At 37.4% G+C, this 23,372-nt stretch overlaps 1 protein-coding gene across 1 annotated transcript in view; it reads left to right on the top strand.

Annotated features, from left to right (window-relative positions):
- Nucleotides 1-23,372, top strand: part of ptprdb (protein tyrosine phosphatase receptor type Db) — a 63,540-nt gene that overhangs the window by 16,892 nt on the left and 23,276 nt on the right. The window contains 13 exon segments of the mRNA XM_051889803.1: nt 2,529-2,674; nt 2,905-3,046; nt 4,923-5,108; nt 11,556-11,666; nt 11,889-11,900; nt 15,262-15,531; nt 16,813-17,394; nt 17,506-17,648; nt 17,736-17,877; nt 20,073-20,375; nt 20,763-20,956; nt 22,336-22,359; nt 22,624-22,741. Of these exon segments, the coding sequence (XP_051745763.1) occupies nt 2,529-2,674; nt 2,905-3,046; nt 4,923-5,108; nt 11,556-11,666; nt 11,889-11,900; nt 15,262-15,531; nt 16,813-17,394; nt 17,506-17,648; nt 17,736-17,877; nt 20,073-20,375; nt 20,763-20,956; nt 22,336-22,359; nt 22,624-22,741 (2,373 nt within the window).

Genomic DNA, 23,372 nt, shown 5'->3' with positions numbered 1-23,372 from the left:
ATAAGGTTTGCGAGCATGCTAAGCAATTTCATAATGCTAAACCCGCTGGATGGATTATAATACTATCCTCTGTTTGTTTCTTTCGCTGCACCAAATGTCCGGGTCAGTGTTTACAACTGTGGCCTTCGCTGACTACGTAAAGAAATGACGTCAACATTTAATACATGGATTTTTATCTTTTCATTTGATGACTATGACAAAACATTTAAGAAGATCATCAGGCCTGCATTTTGTTATTCTCTAGTAGAAGAGGAAAAAAATACCATTGTGTTTTTAAAATGTTAAGAATTTAAATGCAGAAAAAATTATTACTTTTCAATAAAATATAGTTAATAGTAGTCGCACGCACACTCATGTAAACGTTATCTGCGTCTGTGCGGATTAAAGCATGTAAAGTGAAGATGAAGAGATTTCATTGCACATCATCTGGGGTGATGAACGAACATTCACCCACGCTCTCACTTCATTGTTCTGTTTGAACCTGAGCTGAGCCTTTGGTTTCTTACACATGCCATTATTTTAGAGCTGCTGGTCAGTGGGTTATAGAGCAGATTAATGTGACATCATCCTTAGGCCGAGTGGATTAGCAACCGCTGCAGACTGCGTCAATCACACTGCTGATCTGCACTTTTCCTCATCTACAAGTTAATTCACTCTGTCTTTCGTATTAACTGTAATGCACATTTAATGCACACATGAAGTCACAGCCTCATTTTTAAAGAGGTTTTATGATTTTAAGTCAGGTTTATTGTCATTTTCAACAAAGAGGTCAGTGTGGTAATTATTTTAATCCTTGGCTTTTTTTTTTTTTGTAAGGGTTGTTGACGCATGATTCTTTCTTGCATCCAAAAACAGCAGGACAGAGTGTAGTGGAATGGAATGGTATAGAATGCAAGGGTCTTTAGATCTAAACTAAATAACATTTTATATTATTATTTTATTTATATTATTTTATTTTATTTTAAACATCATTTAAAATAGTTTTTAGTGTTTTATTTTTAATTTATTTGACAATAGTATTGAATTTTAATGTTTGGTACAATGTAAAAAAGAATTATCGGCTTACATGCAGGGTTTAAAATTAACAAGCACCAAATGCAGGTATAAATTTCTTGCCAATTGGCCCATAAAGTAGTAACTTAAATACACAATTCTATATTTTATTTTGTTATATTTTATTTAAACCAATAGCATTTAAAACATGAAAATAGTTATCGGCTTAACTGTGCATGAATGACGTATGTATATGAAGTAAACTTATTATACTATTATTTTGCATTTATTATAATTATATTTAGGGCTGCCCTTGACTAAAGATTTTTGTAGTCGTTCATTTAAGCGATTAGTCAACTAATCGCAGGTGTATATTAATAAGCCATATAAATCATAATCATAAGCCTTTAATGATGTAGCCTATATATAATGCATAGCCTAATCAGCTCACGCATAAAGCTTGCCACAGCCCACCGGCAAAAGCAATGATTATGAATGTGTCGTAAAAAAACAGAAAGGAGACTGTCTAAACATTTTAATAATTTATTGATAAGGTTTTCTATGTTTTCGGCTGCAGAGATGAAGTCGACGATGCTGACTTGTCATCTCCGCAGTAGTGCACGCGCCTTTACATAATCTGAGAATATTTGTTTTCCAGTTGAATTGATTGACAATTGCTTGACATTTCAAGCTTTCTAGTCTGTAGGCAAGTATATACACTGAGAATTGTTTTTTTTTTTTTTGACGCGCTTAAGTTCACAGAGACTGAGACGGCAGAAAGTGCATCCTGTTTGTTTTCTTTATTTTACAAAGGCACAACGTTTTCTTGTTATTGTGAGTTTTTGAAAAAAATTAGACCCTTAGTCTAATTCAAAATTAGTTTTGAATGATGTATTACTTTTATCTGTATGACCGGAGTGTTTTAAGTTCTTTCCGCTGTATCGGGAAAAAATGCAAGTGAACGCACCAGTAAGCGCGCTATATTTTAGCTTCCACACTCCGCAGAAACACTTTGATATGCGCCTAATAATAGCGCACATTTATCTAGGTTAACGATAGAGTGAGCAGCCATGTAAAGTTGCTACTACTTACATGTTTCAAATGATAAGCCCTATTTGACCCGCTGTTAACAATCTGTCCCTCACGGAATGCGTGACTTCGCCACAAGGTATTTTTTCTTCTGCGACTAACTGTCTAATAACATTTTGTGTTGACTAAGCCTCTTCTAGTCGACTAATGATTAATCGACTATTACAGGGCAGCCCTAGTTATATTATAAAGTGCATTTGTCGCTTGTTCATTTTAAACCCTGCTGTTAACCTTTAAGTTATACAACTTCTATGTGAGAACTATAACTTAAAGATGTATGGATGCATTTATCAATGTTCATTCTGGAGATTTTAATTAGTAGAAGAGAGTTTCCCCATCCTCAAGACACTTCTGTGCTTAACTGGGACATAATGCTTGTGTTGACCCAGTCAGAGTTAATTATGGGTCACCTTATACAAACCACCAATCTATGTCCTTCTCTGCAGCTGCTCCTCGGTTCACTCGGATGCCCACTGATCAGATAGGTGTTCAGGGGGGCGTGGCCTCCTTCGTATGTCAAGCCACAGGAGATCCACAGCCCAAAATCACATGGAGCAGAAAAGGCAAAAAAGTCACAAACCAGAGATTTGAGGTAAACTGTTGACCCCCGACTGCACGAATACAAACCATACAGACAGCTTGCTTACACATTTGCTGCAAGCAGCGCTATAAGGTTGTAACACTACTAAAGTGAGATTCCCACAGTACACTTCCTGTAACTTCACACATTTGCCCTGACTTGTGGATTCTATACACATGGTCTATAGAGACGCTCAAGCTATTAAGGGAGTTACTAGCACATTTCTCTCTGTCTGTCTGTAGGTGATAGAGTTTGAGGATGGTTCAGGGTCTGTGTTGCGAGTGCAGCCACTTCGGACTCCACGTGATGAGGCGATATATGAATGTGTGGCATCTAATGATATAGGAGAGATCACCGCCTCCACACGTCTCAGTGTTCTCCGCGGTATGTACAGGATCTGACTGAAAGCTTCTTCAAATCTTTGCTTTATCTTGGACTTCTGAAGTGTGTTTCTCTCAGGCTTGCCTGATACATGGCATTACTGAGTATTACTGTTATTTTTAGAGAAGCACCACAGAATTTTCAGAAATACCAATTAGAAGATAATTGTTTTCATGCTGTGACCAATATCCAGTATAATGGGCAATATACAGCTGTAGGCCCACACTGAATCTCACTGAATCTGCATACTTTTTACACATTTTCTATGCTGATTTTGGGGTAATTTTTTTAGATATGTATTAAATTCATTGCGATTAATCGCATCTAACATAAAAGTTTGTGTTTATATAACATTTATATGTGTGTGTGTGTGTGTGTGTGTGTGTGTGTGTGTGTGTGTGTTTACACACACATATATATATCAGGCATAACATTATGACCACTGACAGGTGAAGTGAATAACACTGATCATCTCTTCATCACGGCACCTGTTAGTGGGTGGGATATATTAGGCAGCAAGTGAACATTTTATCCTCAAAGTTGATGTGTTAGAAGCAGAAAAAATGGGCAAACGTAAGGATTTGAGCGAGTTTGACAAGGGCCAAATTGTGATGGCTAGACGACTGGGTCAGAGCATCTTCAAAACTGCAGCTCTTGTGGGGTGTTCCCGGTCTGCAGTGGTCAGTATCTATCAAAAGTGGTCCAAGGAAGGAACAGTGGTGAACCAGCGACATAGGTCATGGGCGGCCAAGGCTCATTAATGCACGTGAGGAGCGAAGGCTGACCCGTGTGGTCCGATCCAACAGACAAGCTACTGTAGCTCAGATTGCTCAAGAAGTTAATGCTGGTTCTGATAGAAAGGTGTCAGAATACACAGTGCATCGCAGTTTGTTGCGTATGGGGCTGCATAGCTGCAGACCATTCAGGGTGCCCATGCTGACCCCTGTCCTCCTCCAAAAGCGCCAACAGTGGGCACATGAGCATCAGAACTGGACCATGGAGCAATGGAAGAAGGTGGCCTGGTCTGATGAATCACTTTTTCTTTTATATCACATGGATGGCTGGGTGCGTGTACGTCGCTTACCTGGGGAACACATGGCACCAAGATGCACTATGGGAAGAAGGCAAGCCAACAGAGGCAATGTGATGCTTTGGGCAATGTTCTGCTGGGAAACCTTGGGTCCTGATATCCATGTGGATGTTACTTTCACATGCACCTCTTACCTAAGCATTGTTGCAGACCATGTACACCCTTTAATGGAAACAGTATTCCCTGGTGGCTGTGGCCTCTTTCAGCAGGATAATGCCCTGCCACAAAGCAAAAAAGTATACAGTATTATATAAACACAAACTTTTATGTTAGATGCGATTAATCGCGATTAATTGATTTGACTGCCCTTCATTTTTTAATGATGACTCCTTTCCTGAAGCATAATTGTAGCTGTATAATTTCATGTATAAATACCAATTTAAAGATATTAAGCATGTTGTAAATACGTTATTTCCTAAATTCAACAGCTTGCTTTTTTGTTCTCACTATACTAAAACCAAAGCTAATTTTTAAAATATTATCTAGAGAATATTTACTTTTTATTAAGTTGACAGCATATTATAAAAAAACATTTGGTTTTTATTTCTTATTAGAGCTGTCAATAGAATATAATTGAAATGCATTTTGGACAGAGGATCAAAACATACTTGTAGCCAATTAGCAGTAAGGAGCGTATACACTCATGATATAGGAGGTGTTGCATAGCGTGTTTGTGGATTTAGGGGCGGAGCTATCAAGATCCATTTGGGTGGGGGCATGTTTGTTTTGGGGATTTCAAATATCAACAGAGGTGTGAGTGTAATGTTTCTTTGTATTTGTTTATTTCAGAGGACCAGCTTCCCGCTGGTTTCCCCTCTATTGATATGGGTCCTCAGCTGAAGGTAGTGGAGCGTTCTCGCACCGCTACCATGCTGTGTGCAGCCAGCGGAACACCTGACCCAGAGATCACCTGGTTTAAAGATTTCCTTCCCATAGATACACACACTCATGGCCGGATCAAACAACTACGCTCAGGTGTGTGTGCTCTGAAGGATTTACAGTCTCTGTTCTCTTATTCTTGTCATTTGTTTAAAGGTGCACTAAGCAAATTTTCCTGATTAAAAAAATAAATAATACATCTTATAAATATATTTTAAATTATGTACGCTCACATGAGATGAAGAGTCATATCATTAGCTTAATAAAAAGTGGTTCATTCTACATGGAGCTAGTCTCCGCATGGGGACAGCCATGTTGAGATCACATGACCAGCTATGTTTTGCTGAGCTTGCAACAAGTTACAAATATTAATAATAATAATAATGTAATAAGTTTATATACATACTAGGTATGCACTAATATTAAAATTCTGGCCGATATGATACCAGAAAGCCTATAATTATTTTCATGTTGTCCCCAATATTAAAATTCTATACTTCTGTGTCTAACTAAATTATAAATACAACACTAAAAACTAAAACCAATCATCTTAAATGCTTAAAAAATAAATGTATGTATCACAACATAATTTACAGTATGCAATCTGATATTTATTTTGAGATTTGCTGAAGATTACATTTAACAGTGTTATTAATTTGTAAGTGCTTTTAAAGAGTAACTTTAAGTGAGTGTTAAATGCTGGTAGAGGTAATCTAAATGTAACAAAAAATTGCATTCACAGTTAAAATATCGACCGATACCAATAAATTAATTCTAATATTGGATGATAATCACTCTGGTACCAATATATGTTTAAATACTATATACTTTCAAAAACATAAATATAAAAGTACCTGTAAACAAGAAACAACAAGGAAACCAGACAATACAATAGACATATAAAAGACAACATAACAGTGGGAAAAATTAATTGTCCAGACACGCAGTCACTGCAGGACCAATGAAACAAACCATGACATCCAACAACTCCCATGCCGCAAACTTGCACACATAACCTCTCTGAGTGCACCTTTAAAGAAATCCTGTAGCCTAATGTCCTTTCACACACACACAGAGTCTCAAACACACTGTTTTTGCTGTGTGACGACCTTAAGTGATAAATGTGCTGTCTCTCTTTCTGTGTTTTAATCTACAGAGTCCTTTGGTAAGTGTGTTATTCTGAGGCACAACACACACTCACACATGTTCAAGCACAAAACTCACAAACATGTCGTTATTGGTAAAGCGCATGATATATCTATATATTGAATTTCCCCTAACAATATAGTCACCCTCTCTCCACACACATATAGTCAGAACATAGTGTGTTAACACACAGCATTCACGTACAGTAGATAGTTCTCCTTACCTGAGCGCTGCCCCTCTAACGTGTGGTACTGAGCCTCTCGCTTCCACTCTCACTTACTTTTCTCACTCCCTCCTTCACTGGCTCACTCTTTCACTTCTCCAAACGCTCACTGCCCTCGGCATTGGATTTCCTGCATCACTACTCCCTCTCACTCTTTCAGATCTCTCTCTTTCTTTCTCTTACTTTGTTGCCTAGATAGGTTTGAATGTCCTAATGCTGAATGTTACAGTGGCTTTTCACCCAAAACCGTGGCCTTTTTGGCTTTCCTCTTTCTCTGGGCTCGAGTCTGCCTGTCTTAAGTCTCTGTGTTCTTTTCGATTCATTTTATGATCAACTTTTTTGGAAAACAGGTGTCATCCAGAGGTTGTGCTACGAATAATCGTTATCCGTCACTGACAGACTTGGTTGTAAATTTTCCGTCATGTTTTTTTCCCGTCGTTAAACACTTTTGCTGTGATTTTGATATCACAAGAACTTAAATGGAAAGAGCTTTTTTAGTAGCAGATTCTCGGCTTTTTGCTTTTGTCCCACACTCTTCGTTTTTGCAATCTGGTCATCTGATTTAATAAACAATAATAATAAACTATTGTTTTTCTCCCCAAATCATCATTTGCATTTCACAGGGGTTCATTAAGGGTGTGTTCACACTTGTCAGGTTTGGTTCAGTTCAAACAAACTCTGGTGCGATTGCTCTGTTAGTGTGAACTTATTCAAATGAACACGGACCAAAGACATCTAAACAAAACAAAAATAGTGTGTTATGTCACAAGATGCGAGGCTAGAAAGGACAGAATTCAAGCATACCCAAGTTTTTCTCATCATAGGAGCTACGTTGTTTATTAGGCATCAGAAACGGCGTCTCCTCGCAGCATTTCCGTTTGTGTGCGCAACGGAGCAATTTCTGGCACTATTTTGATTCCTTTGATACCTTGACTCTTTGTGAGTTCTCGTCTGGTAAAAATATCATCATATGTATGCACATACAAGGAGCACATTTAGCACACAGCATTGTTTTGGATGTTTCATAAGTTCCATCTCAAAATATACTTTATAAAAGCAGGGTTTTTTTGTTTTGTATCTTTAGGTTCAGTGTTAAAAATGACAGTGTGAATGCTAAGAGAACCAGGACTAAATGTATCATTTTATTTTTTGGTCCAGACCAAAAGAACCGAGAGAACCTAACTACAAGTGTGAACCTAAACCTATTTGCATATTTGGTTACACTTTATTTTGACAGTCCACTTTAGACATTCTACTAACTGTAAGTAACTTTGCAAATACATGTCAACTAACTCATTAGAGTATTAGACTGTTAGGGTTAGGGTTAATAAAATAAGTTGACATGTATGTGCAAAGTTACTTATTAGTCAGTAGAATGTCAATGTCACTTTATTTGTATAACACAATTAAAACAACACATTGACCAATGTGCTTTACATCATTTGTAAAATAACATATAGTACATCACACCACAATAAGATACATAAAACAGTCAGTCATTGGTTAAGAGCCTTAGAAAACAAGTAAGTTTTAAACTGTGATTTAAATGCATATACAGTAGTGGTGGCACTAGTGGTGGTAGTGGTGTATATATATAATATATATATATATATATATATATATATATATACAGTGTTAGCAGATATTAAAGATAGTTCACCCAAAAATGAAAATTCTGTCGTCATTTACTCACCCTAAAGTTGTTCTTTCTTCCAAGTTTCTTTCTTCTGCTGAACACAAAAGAAGATATTTTGAAGAATATGGGTATAACCAGACATTTGATGGTAGTCATTGACTTCCATAGAATTATTGTAAGGTCTCTGTGTTACAGTGCAAATATACACTTAAGTACTGAGTAATAATAATTAACTACATGTTCTTACTATAGGGTTAGGGTTAGGAATAGGGGTTGGTTTAGGGTTAGTTGCCTGTAATTATGCATAATTTATAGTTATTACTACAGTAACTACATGTAACGTGTAATAAGGACACTGTAAAATAAAGTGTTACCGTATTTTTTTCCTACTATGGAAGTCAATGGCTAACGTCAACTGTTTGGATACCCATATTCTTCAAAATATCTTCTTTTGTGTTCAGAAGAAGAAAGAAACTCATACAGGTTTGGAACAACTTGAGGGTGAGTAGATGATGACAGAATTTTCATTTTTGGGTGAACTATCCCTTTAATAAGACAATCTGCTAATCCTCTAATGACTGGTATTTGACAAGTTTCTTCTGGTAAGTAGAATGTCTAAAGTGGACTATCAAAATATCGAAGTATTACCACATATTTACTATTGGAATTTTTAAAAAATGTTTCTGAAATAGGGATACGTAACAGAACAGATGCTTTTTTTTATCTGTGAAAAATGAAATAAAATTAAAACATTTTTTAAATTATTTTTATTCATATTTTAATATATTTATGAAATATAAACATTATAATCGTCAACATTTTAAAAACTTGCTAAATGACGGAAAATTTTCATTTCTTTTTCTTTAAGACGACCTCTGTTGTCATCTCATAAAATCCCAACATGCACTTTGCACTTAAGACATGAAGAGTCTCCCTCCTCCCCTCTTTCTCTTTCTTGCACACTTTCTTTTTGCTGTTTCTATTTTATCCCTCTATCTTTCTGTTATCTTTCTCTGTATCTCTTTTTCACTCTCTCTCTATCACTTTGTTTTTTTTTTGTTTTTTTTTTTCCTCATTCTCCCTCACTGCACTAACTCGTCTTCTCTTTAATCTCCCATCTGCTTTCATTCTCACACATCCAGGGGGTACGCCTATCCGAGGTAAGAGACTAAAGCAACCCACCACATCTATTTTCACCTTATCGCTCTCTTTCTTTCTTCCTTTTCCCTTCCCCCTCCTTCTCTCTTTCCATCTCTCTCTCTTTCTCTCTCTCTCCCTGATTGTTTGACTAACCATGTCATTTTCAGAGACTGTTTATCATGATTAATGTTTGAGTTCTGTCGCCATGATAAAACTACCTCCCCTTTACGCAGATCTTATCTGAATGTGTTATTTTCATGGTGAATTAAAATCAAATAGACATTAATTTTGTGAGTTGATAACAATAATTTGAAATTATACTTTAGGGGAAAAAAATGAAAGAGGATTTACTTTAGTGGTTGTTCAGTATGGTTTGTTTTTTAAAGGCCCCGTGACATTGTCTGATGCCGTTTTCTTTCTTGTGGTGATATATTACATATTGAAAAAGGAAGTGTGGGCAGGACATATTGAAAGGCTCATCCCTAAAACGTACGTACGTGCTGTTAAGAGGAGGGACATTCTCATTTTAGAGAGCATATTCTTTGACAAAAAAAAAAAAAAAGATTGAATGAGTCATCTATAGTTTTTGGTCTGTTGTCCCCAAAGGCTATATACATTTTAAATGTGTATATCCTCTAAAAGTGAATAGCATTTAAACAACTTCAAAGCTAACAGCCATGGACTAAAAGCCACAATTTTTATGGGGTATTTAAACTTTTATGTTTGGTCACCCCTCCAATCTTGAATGGTTGCATCATTTGCTTGAAACTGGAAAAATATTATATATGCTATAATTTTTAGTAGAGGAGCAGATATCGGAGATGACTTGTGTGTTTTCCAGTTAAAGATGGGAAGAGAGAACCAAATAACTAAATTATCTTAGAATATATTGTGAAATATAGACCAATTCTGGCTTTTCAGTAATTTCAGTGACACATTTTATTGTCACTGACATTACAGAAAAAAATATTTTTCTGAAATTCTGTTATTAAAGCAATTTTTTCTGTTTTTGCTGTTTTTCTCATGCTCTTCTGATCCCTCTGTGGATCTTTTCACTTCTTTCTCTCTCTAATTAAACATCATTTCATTTTTCAGCTAGAAATGTCTACTTGGATGATAAATCAGGCTATTTTTTATTTTTATCTTGTCTTTTTAATGAAGCCTTTTTAGAATCTGCTCTACATGCAGTGCAACAGCCTGTGTCTCTTTTTTGGAGTCATTTCTGTCTGTCTGTGTCTATATCTAACAATTAATATTTAAACAACATTAATAAAAGAGGCTGACTGCTTTTCTTTGTTTCTCTTTGGCAAGAACAATTGCTTGGTTGCTTTGTTTTTAAAATATTAAGGCAGTATTTTATTCTTGGAAAATGGCAGAGTTGTTCCATGAGTTTTTAATACTCTGATGATTTATATTTTGTTTTAACTTTCTTGCCCACTGTCATTTTGTGCTGATATTTACATGTAAACCAGTTTGTATGTTTGTATTGTGTTGATATGTCTGAGTTTCAGTTAACAAAATTGTTGAGCTCTATGAACAGCATCTGTGACATATTATAGATTTTTCACAGAAAATAATTTTTACTCATCCCTTAAAGGATTAGTTCACTTTAGAATTAAAATTTCCTGATAATTTACTCACCCCCGTGTCATCCAAGATGTTTATGTCTTTCTTTCTTCAGTCGAAAAGAAATTAAGGTTTTTGTGGAAAACATTCCAGGATTTTTCTCCATATAGTGGACTTCACCGGGGTACAATGGGTTGAAGGTCCAAATTGCAGTTTCATTGCAGCTTTACACGATCCTAGCCGAGGAATAAGGGTCTTGTCTAGTGAAACGATCAGTCATTTAAAAAAAAAAAAAAAAAAATGTACCATTTAACCACAAATCCTTGTGTGGTTGCACTGCTCTGCGATCCGCCACGCGTTACGTAATCACATTGGAAAGGTCACGCGTGACATAGGCAGAAATACCGCGGTAGGACGAAAAACTCAAGTTCAAAATCGTCCGACATCGTTGTTTTACCTTTTTTTGTAAAGGCCGTTTGACTTAGTCTTTGTGCGTTCTCTTTGTAGACACTGGATCGGTACTTCTACCTACATCATGCGTGATAAAATATGACACTAGTGTTATAGAATCGCTTACTAACATTGTGAAAGGTATGAAATTACAGTAAGTATATTAACTTAAATACAACAATATACAGTATATAAAATGTCTTTGTTTGGCGAGTCAAAGTATTTTCTGTGATGATCAACAGCATGCCACAGATACTGTCGATAGAGTTTAACTTGTACAGAACCTGGAACATTCCTTCCAAAGGACTGGGCTGGTGACAAAGTCTGTGCGTGTGTCGTTGTGTTGTAAATGTTTTGCCTTTATATGTGCATATGTATCCAGGTGCACTTCAGATTGATCAGAGTGAAGAAACTGATCAGGGTAAATACGAGTGTGTCGCGACCAACAGTGAAGGAACGCGCTACTCAACACCAGCTAACCTTTACGTCAGAGGTACAGCTTTGAGTTACTTATTTGAGTGCTGTAGAATTAGAAATTAAAACCTTAACTAACACATTCTTATGAATAGCTACATGTCAAAGCAAATCTTTGTAGTCTGATCTGTATGATTCTTCTTAGATAATCTCCTTTTATGTACTTTAGACATGTAGTCATTGTTTGTTTGTTTGTTTGTTTCTCTGTTGGCTCACTTCTCACTGCCGGACTCCTGTGTAGAGTTAAGAGATGGTAAGTGCTCTTCGTCTCTAACCAGTGCTCTGTTTCTTACTCTAATCTGAGCCTCAGACCCTCACATTTACATAATCCTTCCCCTCCACTGGGATTCCCTCCCTCTGGACAGTCTAACTCACTTTCCAGATCCTAATACTGCATATGTCATTTGACACTAATCCGCCATATTTCACCTGATCCTACTTAACTGCATTCCATAACATCATGCTGATAGCAAATGATATCATAGTAATGCTGTGTACCCATTTGAACTTCTGTCCATTTACAATTTACAAAATTACAATTTATTTCATACATTCTTCCTAGGTTATTTGTGTGTTTATGGTATAGAATACTATTAAGTTACTGCTTCATATTTTTCTCCATTATCACAATTTTAGGCATCCCAGTTTTGTTACGTATTATTAGCATTTTCATAAACCAGCCAGTAAAAGCTGGTATTTTTAAAACTTTTTTCAACATTTAAAAGACAAACTCACTATGGGCCCTATTTTAACGATCTAAGTGCATGGTCTAAAGCGCACGGCGCAAGTGCACTTAGGGCGCGTCCGAATCCACTTTTGCTAGTTTAACGATGGGAAATGGTCTAAAAGGGTTGTCCCTATTTTCTTAATGAGTAATGGGTGTGTTTTGGGCGTAACGTGCAATAAATCAATCAGAGTCTCATCTCCCATTCCCTTTAAAAGGCAGTTGCGCTCGCTCCATGGCGGATTCACTATTTACATGGCGGAAAAACTGAATACTTCTCTAGCGAGGAAACGGATCTGCTCGTGTGCGCGCACAAGCAGACCACCTACGGGAAAAGCTGGATTCCACCAAAGCATTTTTATCTTTGTGCACACAATAATAATCTTTTACATTGTAATCCTTTTATTTTTAATATTTGGCATGTTTGTGTGCTGCTGCCCTGTGTGTGTAATAAGCAGAGTGTACGCACGTTGTGCACCCGCATATACAGTATCTCACAGAAGTGAGTACACCCCTCACATTTTTTGTAAATATTTTATTATATCTTTTCATGTGACAACACTGAAGAAATGACACTTTGCTACAATGTAAAGTAGTGAGTGTACAGCTTGTATAACAGTGTAAATTTGCTGTCCCCTCAAAATAACTCAACACACAGCCATTAATGTCTAAACCGCTGGCCACAAAAGTGAGGACACCCCTAAGTGAAAATGTCCAAATTGGGCCCAATCAGCCATTTTCTCTCCCTGGTGTCATGTGACTCGTTAGTGTTACAAGGTCTCAGGTGTGAATGGGGAGCAGGTTTGTTAAATTTGGTGCACTCTCTCATATTGGTCACTGGAAGTTCAACATGGCACCTCATGGCAAAGAACTCTCTGAGGATCTGAAAAAAAGAATTGTTGCTCTACATAAAGATGGCGTAGACTATAAGAAGATTGCCAAGACCCTGAAACTGAGCTGCAGCACGGTGGCCAAGACTATACAGCGGTTTAACAGGACAAGTTCCACTCAGAAAAGGGCTCGCCATGGTCGACCAAAGAAGTTGAGTGCACGTGCTCAGTGTCATATCCAGAGGTTGTGTTTGGGAAATAGACGTATGAGTGCTGCCAGCATTGCTGCAGAGGTTGAAGGGGCCGGGGGTCAGCCTGTCAGTGCTCAGACCATACGCTGAACACTGCATCAAATTGGTCTGCATGGCTGTCGTCCCAGAAGGAAGCCTCTTCTAAAGATGATGCACAAGAAAGCCCGCAAACAGTTTGCTGAAGACAAGCAGACTAAGGACATAGATTACTGGAACCATGTCCTGTGGTCTGATGAGACCAAGATAAACTTATTTGGCTCAGATGATGTCAAGCGTGTGTGGCGGCAACCAGGTGAGGAGTACAAAGACAAGTGTGTCTTGCCTGCAGTCAAGCATGGTGGTGGGAGTGTCATGGGCTGGGGCTGCATGAGTGCTGCCGGCACTGGGGAGCTACAGTTCATTGAGGGAACCATGAATGCCAACATGTACTGTGACATACTGAAGCAGAGCATGATCCCTTCCCTTTGGAGACTGGGCCGCAGGGCAGTATTCCAACATGATAACGACCCCAAACACACCTCCAAGATGACCACTGCCTTGCTAAAGAATGTCTCCAGACCTAAACCCTATTGAGCATCTGTGGGGCATCCTCAAACGGAAGGTGGAGGAGCGCAAGGTCTCTAACATCCACCAGCTCCATGATGTCGTCATGGAGGAGTGGAAGAGGACTCCAGTGGCAACCTGTGAAGCTCTGGTGAACTCCATGCCCAAGAGGGTTAAGGCAGTGCTGGAAAATAATGGTGGCCACACAAAATATTGACACTTTGGGCCCAATTTGGACATTTTCACTTAGGGGTGTACTCACTTTTGTGGCCAGCGGTTTAGACATTAATGGCTGTGTGTTGAGTTATTTTGAGGGGACAGCAAATTTACACTGTTATACAAGCTGTACACTCACTACTTTACATTGTAGCAAAGTGTAATTTCTTCAGTATTGTCACATGAAAAGATATAATAAAATATTTACAAAAATGTGAGGGGTGTTCTCAGTTCTGTGAGATACCGTAGGCGCATATTACTAACGCGCTCTTTAAGTAACAAAGAAAATATTGTGGCATTAACTTTAGACCAGGTTTCAGTTGGTCAATGGCGCAGTCTATTTCACTTGCCTCAAAATAGCAATGTGCCAACAATGCACCTGAACACACCTCGTTTTCAGACCAGCATGCCCATGGGTGCACAAATGGGCGCAAATGCATTTGCTATTTAAACAATGTGGCGCAGGATGTGAAAATGATAACTGTGTCAGGCTGAAACTAGCAAAAATCACTTGCGTCGCTCCTGGCATCGCATTGCGCCGAGTGTATGATAGGGCCCTATCTGGCACATTTTACCCCACAGATACCATTTGAAGAGATAATATTTAATTTCAGTCATGGATAATCCTTAGCAATATGTACCTGTATTTATACTCCAGCAATTCACCAAAATATATAATATATATTTTTAGACCTGCATAAATTTTAACTACTTGCCTTGTAGAATACAGTATGTACTTTGTCATGCCAAAAACAGTTTTTAGCATAAAAAAATGCATATCACTTTTCTCATTTGCATCTCTCGATCACACGCATTTGTATTTGATGGCTTCTTTAAATATATAGTCACCTGATAACAATTATGCATAGTTTGATACATTAAAGAGGTGACACAACCACATCTTATCCCACTCTTCTCTACAACACATATTAATAACCTGCAGCGTATAACACCCTGAAGGCGTATCTTATTAGACGCAGTGCTCTCTTTAGCATTAATAATGTCTTTAGCCTGAGTTAGTAAATGGCTCACTGTCTTTCACACCCTCAGTGCGCCGCATCCCTCCTCGATTCTCAGTGCCACCGATGGATTATGAGATCATGCCGGGAGGAAGTGTGAATATCTCCTGTCAAGCGGTGGGCGTTCCCATGCCATATGTCAAATGGATGCTGGGAGCCGAGGATTTGACACCAGAAGATGACATGCCTATTGGGCGGAATGTTTTGGAGCTCACAGATGTACGCCAGTCTGCCAACTACACATGTGTGGCAATGTCTACACTTGGAGTTATTGAAACTGTTGCCCAGATCACAGTTAAAGGTACACAGGAGTGATGTTAAGACTCTCAAAGAAGATGCCTAATGTTGTTGAAGAAAAAAAAAAACATTTAGTTAAACAATATGTTCCATAGGCAGAGCCAATATTAAGGAAGCAGGGTGGCTGATGGTTGTTCCAAAACCTAGTGAGCTGCCTTGCTGTCTCTTGCCTGGCTAACTAAAATGTAACCTCATAAGTCAATGACTTGGAGCACTCTTCATAGGCTATGACTCACTCTGAGTGCACTTCAAACACATTGATTTCAAAAGGCTTGTTCATTTTTTTTTTTTTTATAAGCAAACAAGCTAAAATAAGCATAAAATTACCTTCCTTGTGAAATAATTTGAGTTCCTGCTTCAGAATATTAGCTATTGTAGGAGGCTGTATAATTGCTGTTCATCTTTTGGAACAACTTTTGCATTAGGAGCATCTGTGATGCCTTAAAATGCTATAATAGGTCATGTAATTTAATGATACTAAATGAAAATTAGTTAAATTCTAAAATTTTCTGAAAGTAAATTATTTTATTTTACACTGCTATTCATAACTTTGGGGTCGGTAAGATTTTTTAAAAATGTTTTAGAAAGAATTCTCTTATGCTCACTAAAGGATTAGTTCACTTTCAAATGAAAATTACCCCAAGCTTATAAAGCTTAGATGCATCAGGATATTTATTAATATTTCTTCGATTGTGTTCATCAGAAAAAAGAAAGTCATATACATCTAGGATGGCTTGAGGGTGAGTAAAGCTTGGGGTAATTTTCATTTGAAAGTGAACTAATCCTTTAAGGCTACAATTATTTGATCTAAAATACAGTAAAACAGTAACATTGTGAAATATTATTACAATTTAAAATAAATGATTTCTATGTAAATATATTTTAAAATGTAATTTATCAGCTATTACTCCAGTCTTCAGTGTCACATGATTCTTTTAGAAATAATTCTATACTAAACTAATATTCTTCTTATATTATATTAATATATGTACAGTTGTGCTGCATAATATTTTGTGGAAACCGTGATACATTTTTTTTTAAGATTCTTTGATGAATAGAATGTTCAAAAGAACAGCATTTATTTTAAATATAATTTTTTTTTTTTAAATGTAAGTCTTTACTGTCACTTTTGATCAATTTAATGTATCCTCTCTTAATAAAACTTTTATAATTTATTTGCTTTTAACATTATAGCACACAATATTTAAGTAAATATTTACAATATTTATTTAACATTCAAAATAAATTTTCCCTAATTTATTCATCTCTTTGTTCAACTCCATAGCCCTTCCCAATCCTCCAGGAACTCCAGTTATCATGGAGCGATCGGCCACCAGCATTACTCTGATGTGGGACAGTGGAAATCCACTTCCTGTTTCTTATTACATCATTCAGTATCGTCCCACCTCCTCCACTGACACCTTTAAAGAAATTGATGCCATAGCAACAACTCGTTACAGCGTGGGTGGACTCAGCCCCTACTCACACTACCATTTCCGGGTGGTGGCGGTGAATTCGATTGGGCGTGGCCCACCAAGTCAGACCGTGGAAGCTCGCACAGCCGAACAGGCGCCTAGTTCCCCTCCTCGTCGTGTCAGAGGTCGCATGCTGAGTGGTTCCACGGCGATGGTACAGTGGGAGGAGCCAGAGGAAGCCAACGGTCAGGTGGTAGGTTACAGGGTGTATTACACGTCGGATTCATCACTGCCTGTGAGCCAATGGGAGAAAGAAATGGTTCGAGGGGCTAATTTTTTGAACGTACGAGACCTGACACCGAACAAAACATATTATATTAGAGTGCTTGCCTTTACTGCAGTCGGAGATGGACCTCTTTCCAGCGATCTGCACATCATTGCAAAGACAGGAGGTGTGCAGTTTGTGAAGTTGGGATTATTTTATAGATTCTAATATTGCAGCTTATTTTGTTTCAGTTGCATCATTCTCTAAGCATTGTCTTTCTTCCTCCACTCATTTCTAGTCCCATCCCAGCCTACAGAACTGAAGGCAGAGGTGAAATCAGAGACCAGCATTCTTCTGTCGTGGATCCCTCCAGCTCACAGCGGCACAGATGCCATCACTGGGTATGAGCTCATTTACAGGCTTGGAGACCAGCCAGAGCAGGTACACACACAGACACGCACATACAAAATGTTTTCATTTTGTAGTGTCTGGTTTAAATGCTAATTACTTTAAACCTCTCTCTTTCAGAAAATATCATTTGATCCAAGCTCCAGTTATCTGCTGAAGAATCTGAAGCCGTTTTCCACCTACATATTTCAACTAGCAGCACGCAGTAAACACGGCCTGGGGGCATTCACCAGTGAAATCACCGTTCAGACTCCACAGACACGTATGTACTGTGCAGAGCTTTTATATAAAACAGACACAAACACCTTTCTACTTTCTGAAAAGAAACTATGTGTTTTGAATGTTGGATTCTTAACCAGCAAGATGTCCTTGCTCAATCAGCTTCAACATAAACATCATACTGGTTGACCAGCAAAATTTTCAGCTTGGTCCCTTCAGCAAGAAACAGTAGCTTTCCAAATTACAAGCTTTTTTATTTAATTTAATTTCAGATTTGCTAAACTACAGGCAAGCTTCCCCTTTTTAAAGGATTAGTTCACTTCAGAATTAAAATTTCCTGATAATTTACTCTCCCCCATGTCATCCAAGATGTTTATGTCTTTCTTTCTTCAGTCGAAAAGAAATTAAGGTTTTTGAGGAAAACATTCCAGGATTTTTCTCCATATAGTGGACTTCAATGGCTACCAATGGGTTGAAGGTCCAAATTGCAGTTTAAATGCAGCTTCAAAGGGCTCTACACGATCCCAGCCGAGGAATGAGGGTCTTATCTAAAAAAAGTCATTTAGTCATTTTCTAAAAAAAAAAATTAAAAAAAAATGATATACTTTTTACCCACAACTCTTCTTGCACTAGCCCTGTGATGCGCCATGTATTATGTAATCACGTTGGAAAGGTCACGCGTGACGTAGGCGGAAGTACCGAGCAAGTACCGAGCAATGTGCAAAGACTTGGCCTTTGCAAAAACAAAAGGTAAAACAACTATGTCGGACGATTTTGAAGTTGGAGGAGAAAATTAGAGTTTTTCACCCTACCGCGGTACTTCCGCCTATGTCAGCATGATTACGTAATGCGTGGCGCATCGCAGAGCAGTGCAAGACGAGCATTTGTGTTTAAAAAGTATATACATTTTTAGTTTTTTTTAGAAAATGACCAATCGTTTCGCTAGATAAGAACTTTATTCCTTAGCTGGGATCGTTTAGAGCCCTTTGAAGCTGCACTGAAACTGCAATTTGGACCTTCCACCCGTCGGTAGCCATTGAAGTACACTATATGGAGAAAAATCCTGGAATGTTTTCCTCAAAAACCTTAATTTCTTTTCGACTGAAGAAAGAAAGACAAACATCTTGGATGACATGGGGGTGAGTTAATTATCAGGTTATTTTAATTCTGAAGTGAACTAATCCTTTAAAATTAGTTAGCTAAAATACTAAGTAAAACTAAGTAAAAGTTGCTAATGATATTAAAGCTATTTAAGAGCAAATGTTATTTCACATGTATAACCATCAGATTTTTTTTTTTTTTGCTTTCATTCAGAAACAGTGATAATCAGCTGCATTTAACAAAATTACATGAGTCATGAATCTTGTTTACCTATTCACTGAATCAATCAGTATGAACTGATTCACTTAAATGAATCAGATTTCTCCATGCTAGACATAGAGAGTACAATTTAACAAGATAGTTCACTCAAAAATGAAAATTCTGTCATCATTTACTCACCCTGAAGTTGTTCCAAACCTGTATTGATTTATTTCTTGTGCTGAAAGCAAAAGAAGATATTTTGAAGAATGTGGGAAACCAAACAGTTTCTGGTCCCCATTGACTTCCATAGTTTATTTTCTATACTGTGGAAGACAATGGCGTCCAGAAACTCTTTGGTTATCAACATTCTTCAAAATATCTTCCTTTATGCTTAACAGAAGAAAGAATTTCATACAGGTTTAGAACAACTAGAGGGTGAGTAAATAATGACAGAATTTTCATTTTTGGGTAAACTAACGCTTTAAGAGAGCATGTTTTTCATTGTTCATGTTATTCACTCAGCTGTTAAAGACTTTTACTTAGATTCTGACATGACACAACACTACTGGTTAGAAGTTTTTTGGGAAAGATACAGTAAACAGCTGTCAGGCTATTGAAAATTTAGTCAAGTGTGAAGAGCAGGTAAGAACATGAGACACACAATGAAAGGATCTGGAAAAAGGGAGTCAAACAAGTAAGTATTATGTTGAATGTATTCGTTTTTCATTTCAGTTCATCATAAGTGGATGATCATTTGCAGTTTGATGTCTTGCTTTATTTTACCTGTGACAACATTTTACTTGTCAATTTTGTCTTTTTATGTCTTTTTTTTGTGTTTACCTCTGATTTCATTTCATTTCCACACATTATCATCCACAACAACACTAAAACTAACTACCGCTGCCTCAACACACACAATTAAACCCACCCAATAAGAGTCCATACCCCCTCCCCAGGAAGTCACATGCATAAGCCCCTCCTCCACAAATCTACTGCTCAGCTGGGCTCCACCCCTCACAGATGAAAACGGAATCATAACAGGATACTCCATCCGATATGTGGCAGTGGAACGGGATAAAGACCCCGTGCAAAAGATCTCAAACATCCCATCTGACTGTTTCCGGTACCGGATAGAGGGCCTGAAGAAAGGGACCCTGTACTCTGTGACAGTTGCTGCCCACACTGACACGGGTCAAGGGCCTGAGAGCCTACCGATATTGGTCCGCACAGAGGAAGACGGTATGTCTATGTGATGGTGCCTTAATTTGACCCTTGACCTGAAGCTAAACCTCTCCTTCCTTTGCCTACCAAAGTCACATTTGTCCTTTCAACATTTGCCCTATCCTGGAGCTAGTGGTTGCAATATTTCTGACTTTTCCCAAGTTCCTCTTTGGATTCCCTTCTTTCAGATTTTTTACATCTGCATAAATAATTTTATGTCTTATTCACCGTGGAGATGATATGGTCCGATCCCTTTCCATGGCAAAAGCTTCTTCCCAAAGGATTTATTGAGATAATTGAACCCCAGTACCGTACCTCTTTTCCTGACCTTTTCTGTCCTTCTCCTGTGAGCTGAAAGGAATGTTCATCTGTGACTACATGTCCTTTACTAAAATGCCCCTTTAGTGCCCAGCGCACCACCGCGGGGTGTGGATGTGGTGGTCTTAAACGCCACCTCTGCTAGAGTGTCATGGAAACCTCCAGTTGCTGAGCGACAGCATGGAAAGATCCGTGGTTACCAGGTGACATACGCCAGACGAACAGCAGGGGAGAGAACAGTCTCTCCCAGAATTAGGGAACTCCTACTGAGAGACTCACAGGTAGGAGACTTCACCTCATGGACACAGAGACACACACACACAAATATACTTCAGAAATCATTATGTGCCACATAATGTTCTTTAGAAATGTGGTGTTTATTTTTGTTGCATTGTTCTCAGTTTGAAAATAACAAATACTTAATCAAGGACTCTCAAAATTCAAGGACATGCTACTTCACTCTTTTGACACTAAGATATTCTAAAATCTTAAAAATCTTAAAATAATGTTTATTGGTAATTCCTTATTCAGAGTCCTCTTCGGCAAATGTATAAAAAGTGCTAAAGTAGGTAAATGTTACTTTTAATAAGAAATTAATTCATATTTTAAAGTTTTTGGTACACTGTAAAAAGGGTATTTTTGAGAAAAGTCCCCTGTTGTCAATAATTTTATCCCTTAAAACTCATCTTTGATCACCAAAGTGACATATTTAAAAAAATTTCCTGTGGAAAAAAAAATTTCTTCTTGCCTTAAAATAGCTTGAATTTAACTCTACACCCTTGCTTCATTTACTATACGCGGATCTATGAATATGCTAATTAGCCCCGCCTCCACTCACTCGCACAAGCTCAGAGATCCACTCGGTCAACTTACTGAGGTAAACGCTGCACAATGGTACTGCTTTTTACAATGTCGGACACATGACAGTAATTAATATGATTAGCCTTTTGCTTGACTACATTATCAAACAGCTGTTGATGTAATTGGTTACAAGGTAGTTTGTGACATCACAAACACCAGCGATTTCAAACCGCGTTTTTTAAACTGTCTTTAGATCACTGCAGTTTTAAACAGAAAATACTCCGCAGTGGAGTTGACTTATGAATTTGCACATGGTTTGTCTTAAAGCATGTTAAAAACACCACATAGACATAAACAACATTAAAAACTCACCACAGGGGGACTTTAAAAATGTGACTAGTTGGTACAACATTTGGGCATATGTTGTCATATAGCTAGTTGAAACATAGTTTGAAAAAGTTTCATTTTTCAAGGTTTCAAGTAGTGCCGCTAAGTGAAGAATCACTCACATATACTAGAAACATAATGCAGATCCTGACTATCTCTTGATCTGGATAGGCTGTTTGTTTGTCAGTAATTAGGCTTCTTAGCTCATCTAATGCTCTCTAAATGGACTTTCATTTTGCTTTAATCATCAGATAACATCAGTATCTGCTTCTAATCCGCATGCTAAAACAGAACCTCTGATAACTATCTCAAAAACTAAGAGCCTTAAAACCACCATGTAATTGTTCCAGTGAACCTTTCACACTATTTATTCTCAGTAGACTTTTATTCATTGTGATGTTGCGAATAATCATATTATATCTTGGCATTCAAATTCATTTTTACTATTTATTTCTCTCTTTTTTGTAAACAGCCACAGAATGACTCGAAACAATATGTGAGTATATCTATTTTGAACATGACCCAGAATACATTTACATAAACCAAAGTCCCTTTAAGGCAAATCAGTTCACTCTGCGGCCATCTTGGTAATGTTCCAGACAGCTATATTTTATCTAGGCAGTGAATGGAGAAAAAAAAAGAATCTGTATGTCGAGATGATATTTAAATAATAAATTTCAAATAAAATGGACATTTGGTTTCTTTGATTTTTTTTATTTTTTTTAAGTAGTGTTTTAGTAAGTGCATATGTGTTTATTAGGACGTGATTTTGACCGATTTGTGGCCGAACACTGAATACTCTGTGACCGTGGCTGCGTTCACCACAAAAGGCGATGGAGCACGCAGCAAGCCTATCGTCATCAGAACTAAACCATCATGTGTGTACACACTCCCACACACATACACATTTATGTATTTGTATACACATTTATTTTTTATCTCAATGTTAAAGAGAAAGGTCACCCAAAAATGAAAATCATTTACTTACACTCATATCATTCCAAATCCAAACCCATATGACTTTTTTCCCCCACGGAACACTAAAGGACAAATTTGAAAATAGTTTTATGCTCTTTTCAGTTACGATTCCCCTTCCCCTCCAGTGAGCTGCTAACCTCTGCGAGTTGAACTTTTCGAATTGTAAGGTGTCAATTTTTTGATTCATAAACGAATCATTTAGACCAATTATGTGAACCAGATCAAATGATTCACTGAAAAGATCTGCCTCAAAATAATTATTTGCTAACAAATCTACTTTTTTAACTTAAAACGCTTAAAAGAAAGCTATGGTCAATATATTTAGTGAATAACACTGGATATTGAGTCCGTGAGATCAACTTTTCGAATTCATAAACAAATCTTTCACACAATTTGTGAACCTGATCAAACAGTTCACTGACTAAAAAGAATTATTTGCTAACAACTTGGACTACTTCATCTTATAGTGAATGTCAGAATTTTTAGTGATATTATTGAGTCTATGATATCAACTTTTCAAATTGTAAGGCA

The sequence above is a fragment of the Ctenopharyngodon idella genome, chromosome 1, assembly GCF_019924925.1.
Source record: "Ctenopharyngodon idella isolate HZGC_01 chromosome 1, HZGC01, whole genome shotgun sequence".
In the NCBI taxonomy this organism is placed as follows: Eukaryota; Metazoa; Chordata; class Actinopteri; order Cypriniformes; family Xenocyprididae; genus Ctenopharyngodon; species Ctenopharyngodon idella.
Note: the sequence above shows the minus strand (reverse complement) of the source record. Positions and strands in the feature narration are given on the sequence as shown.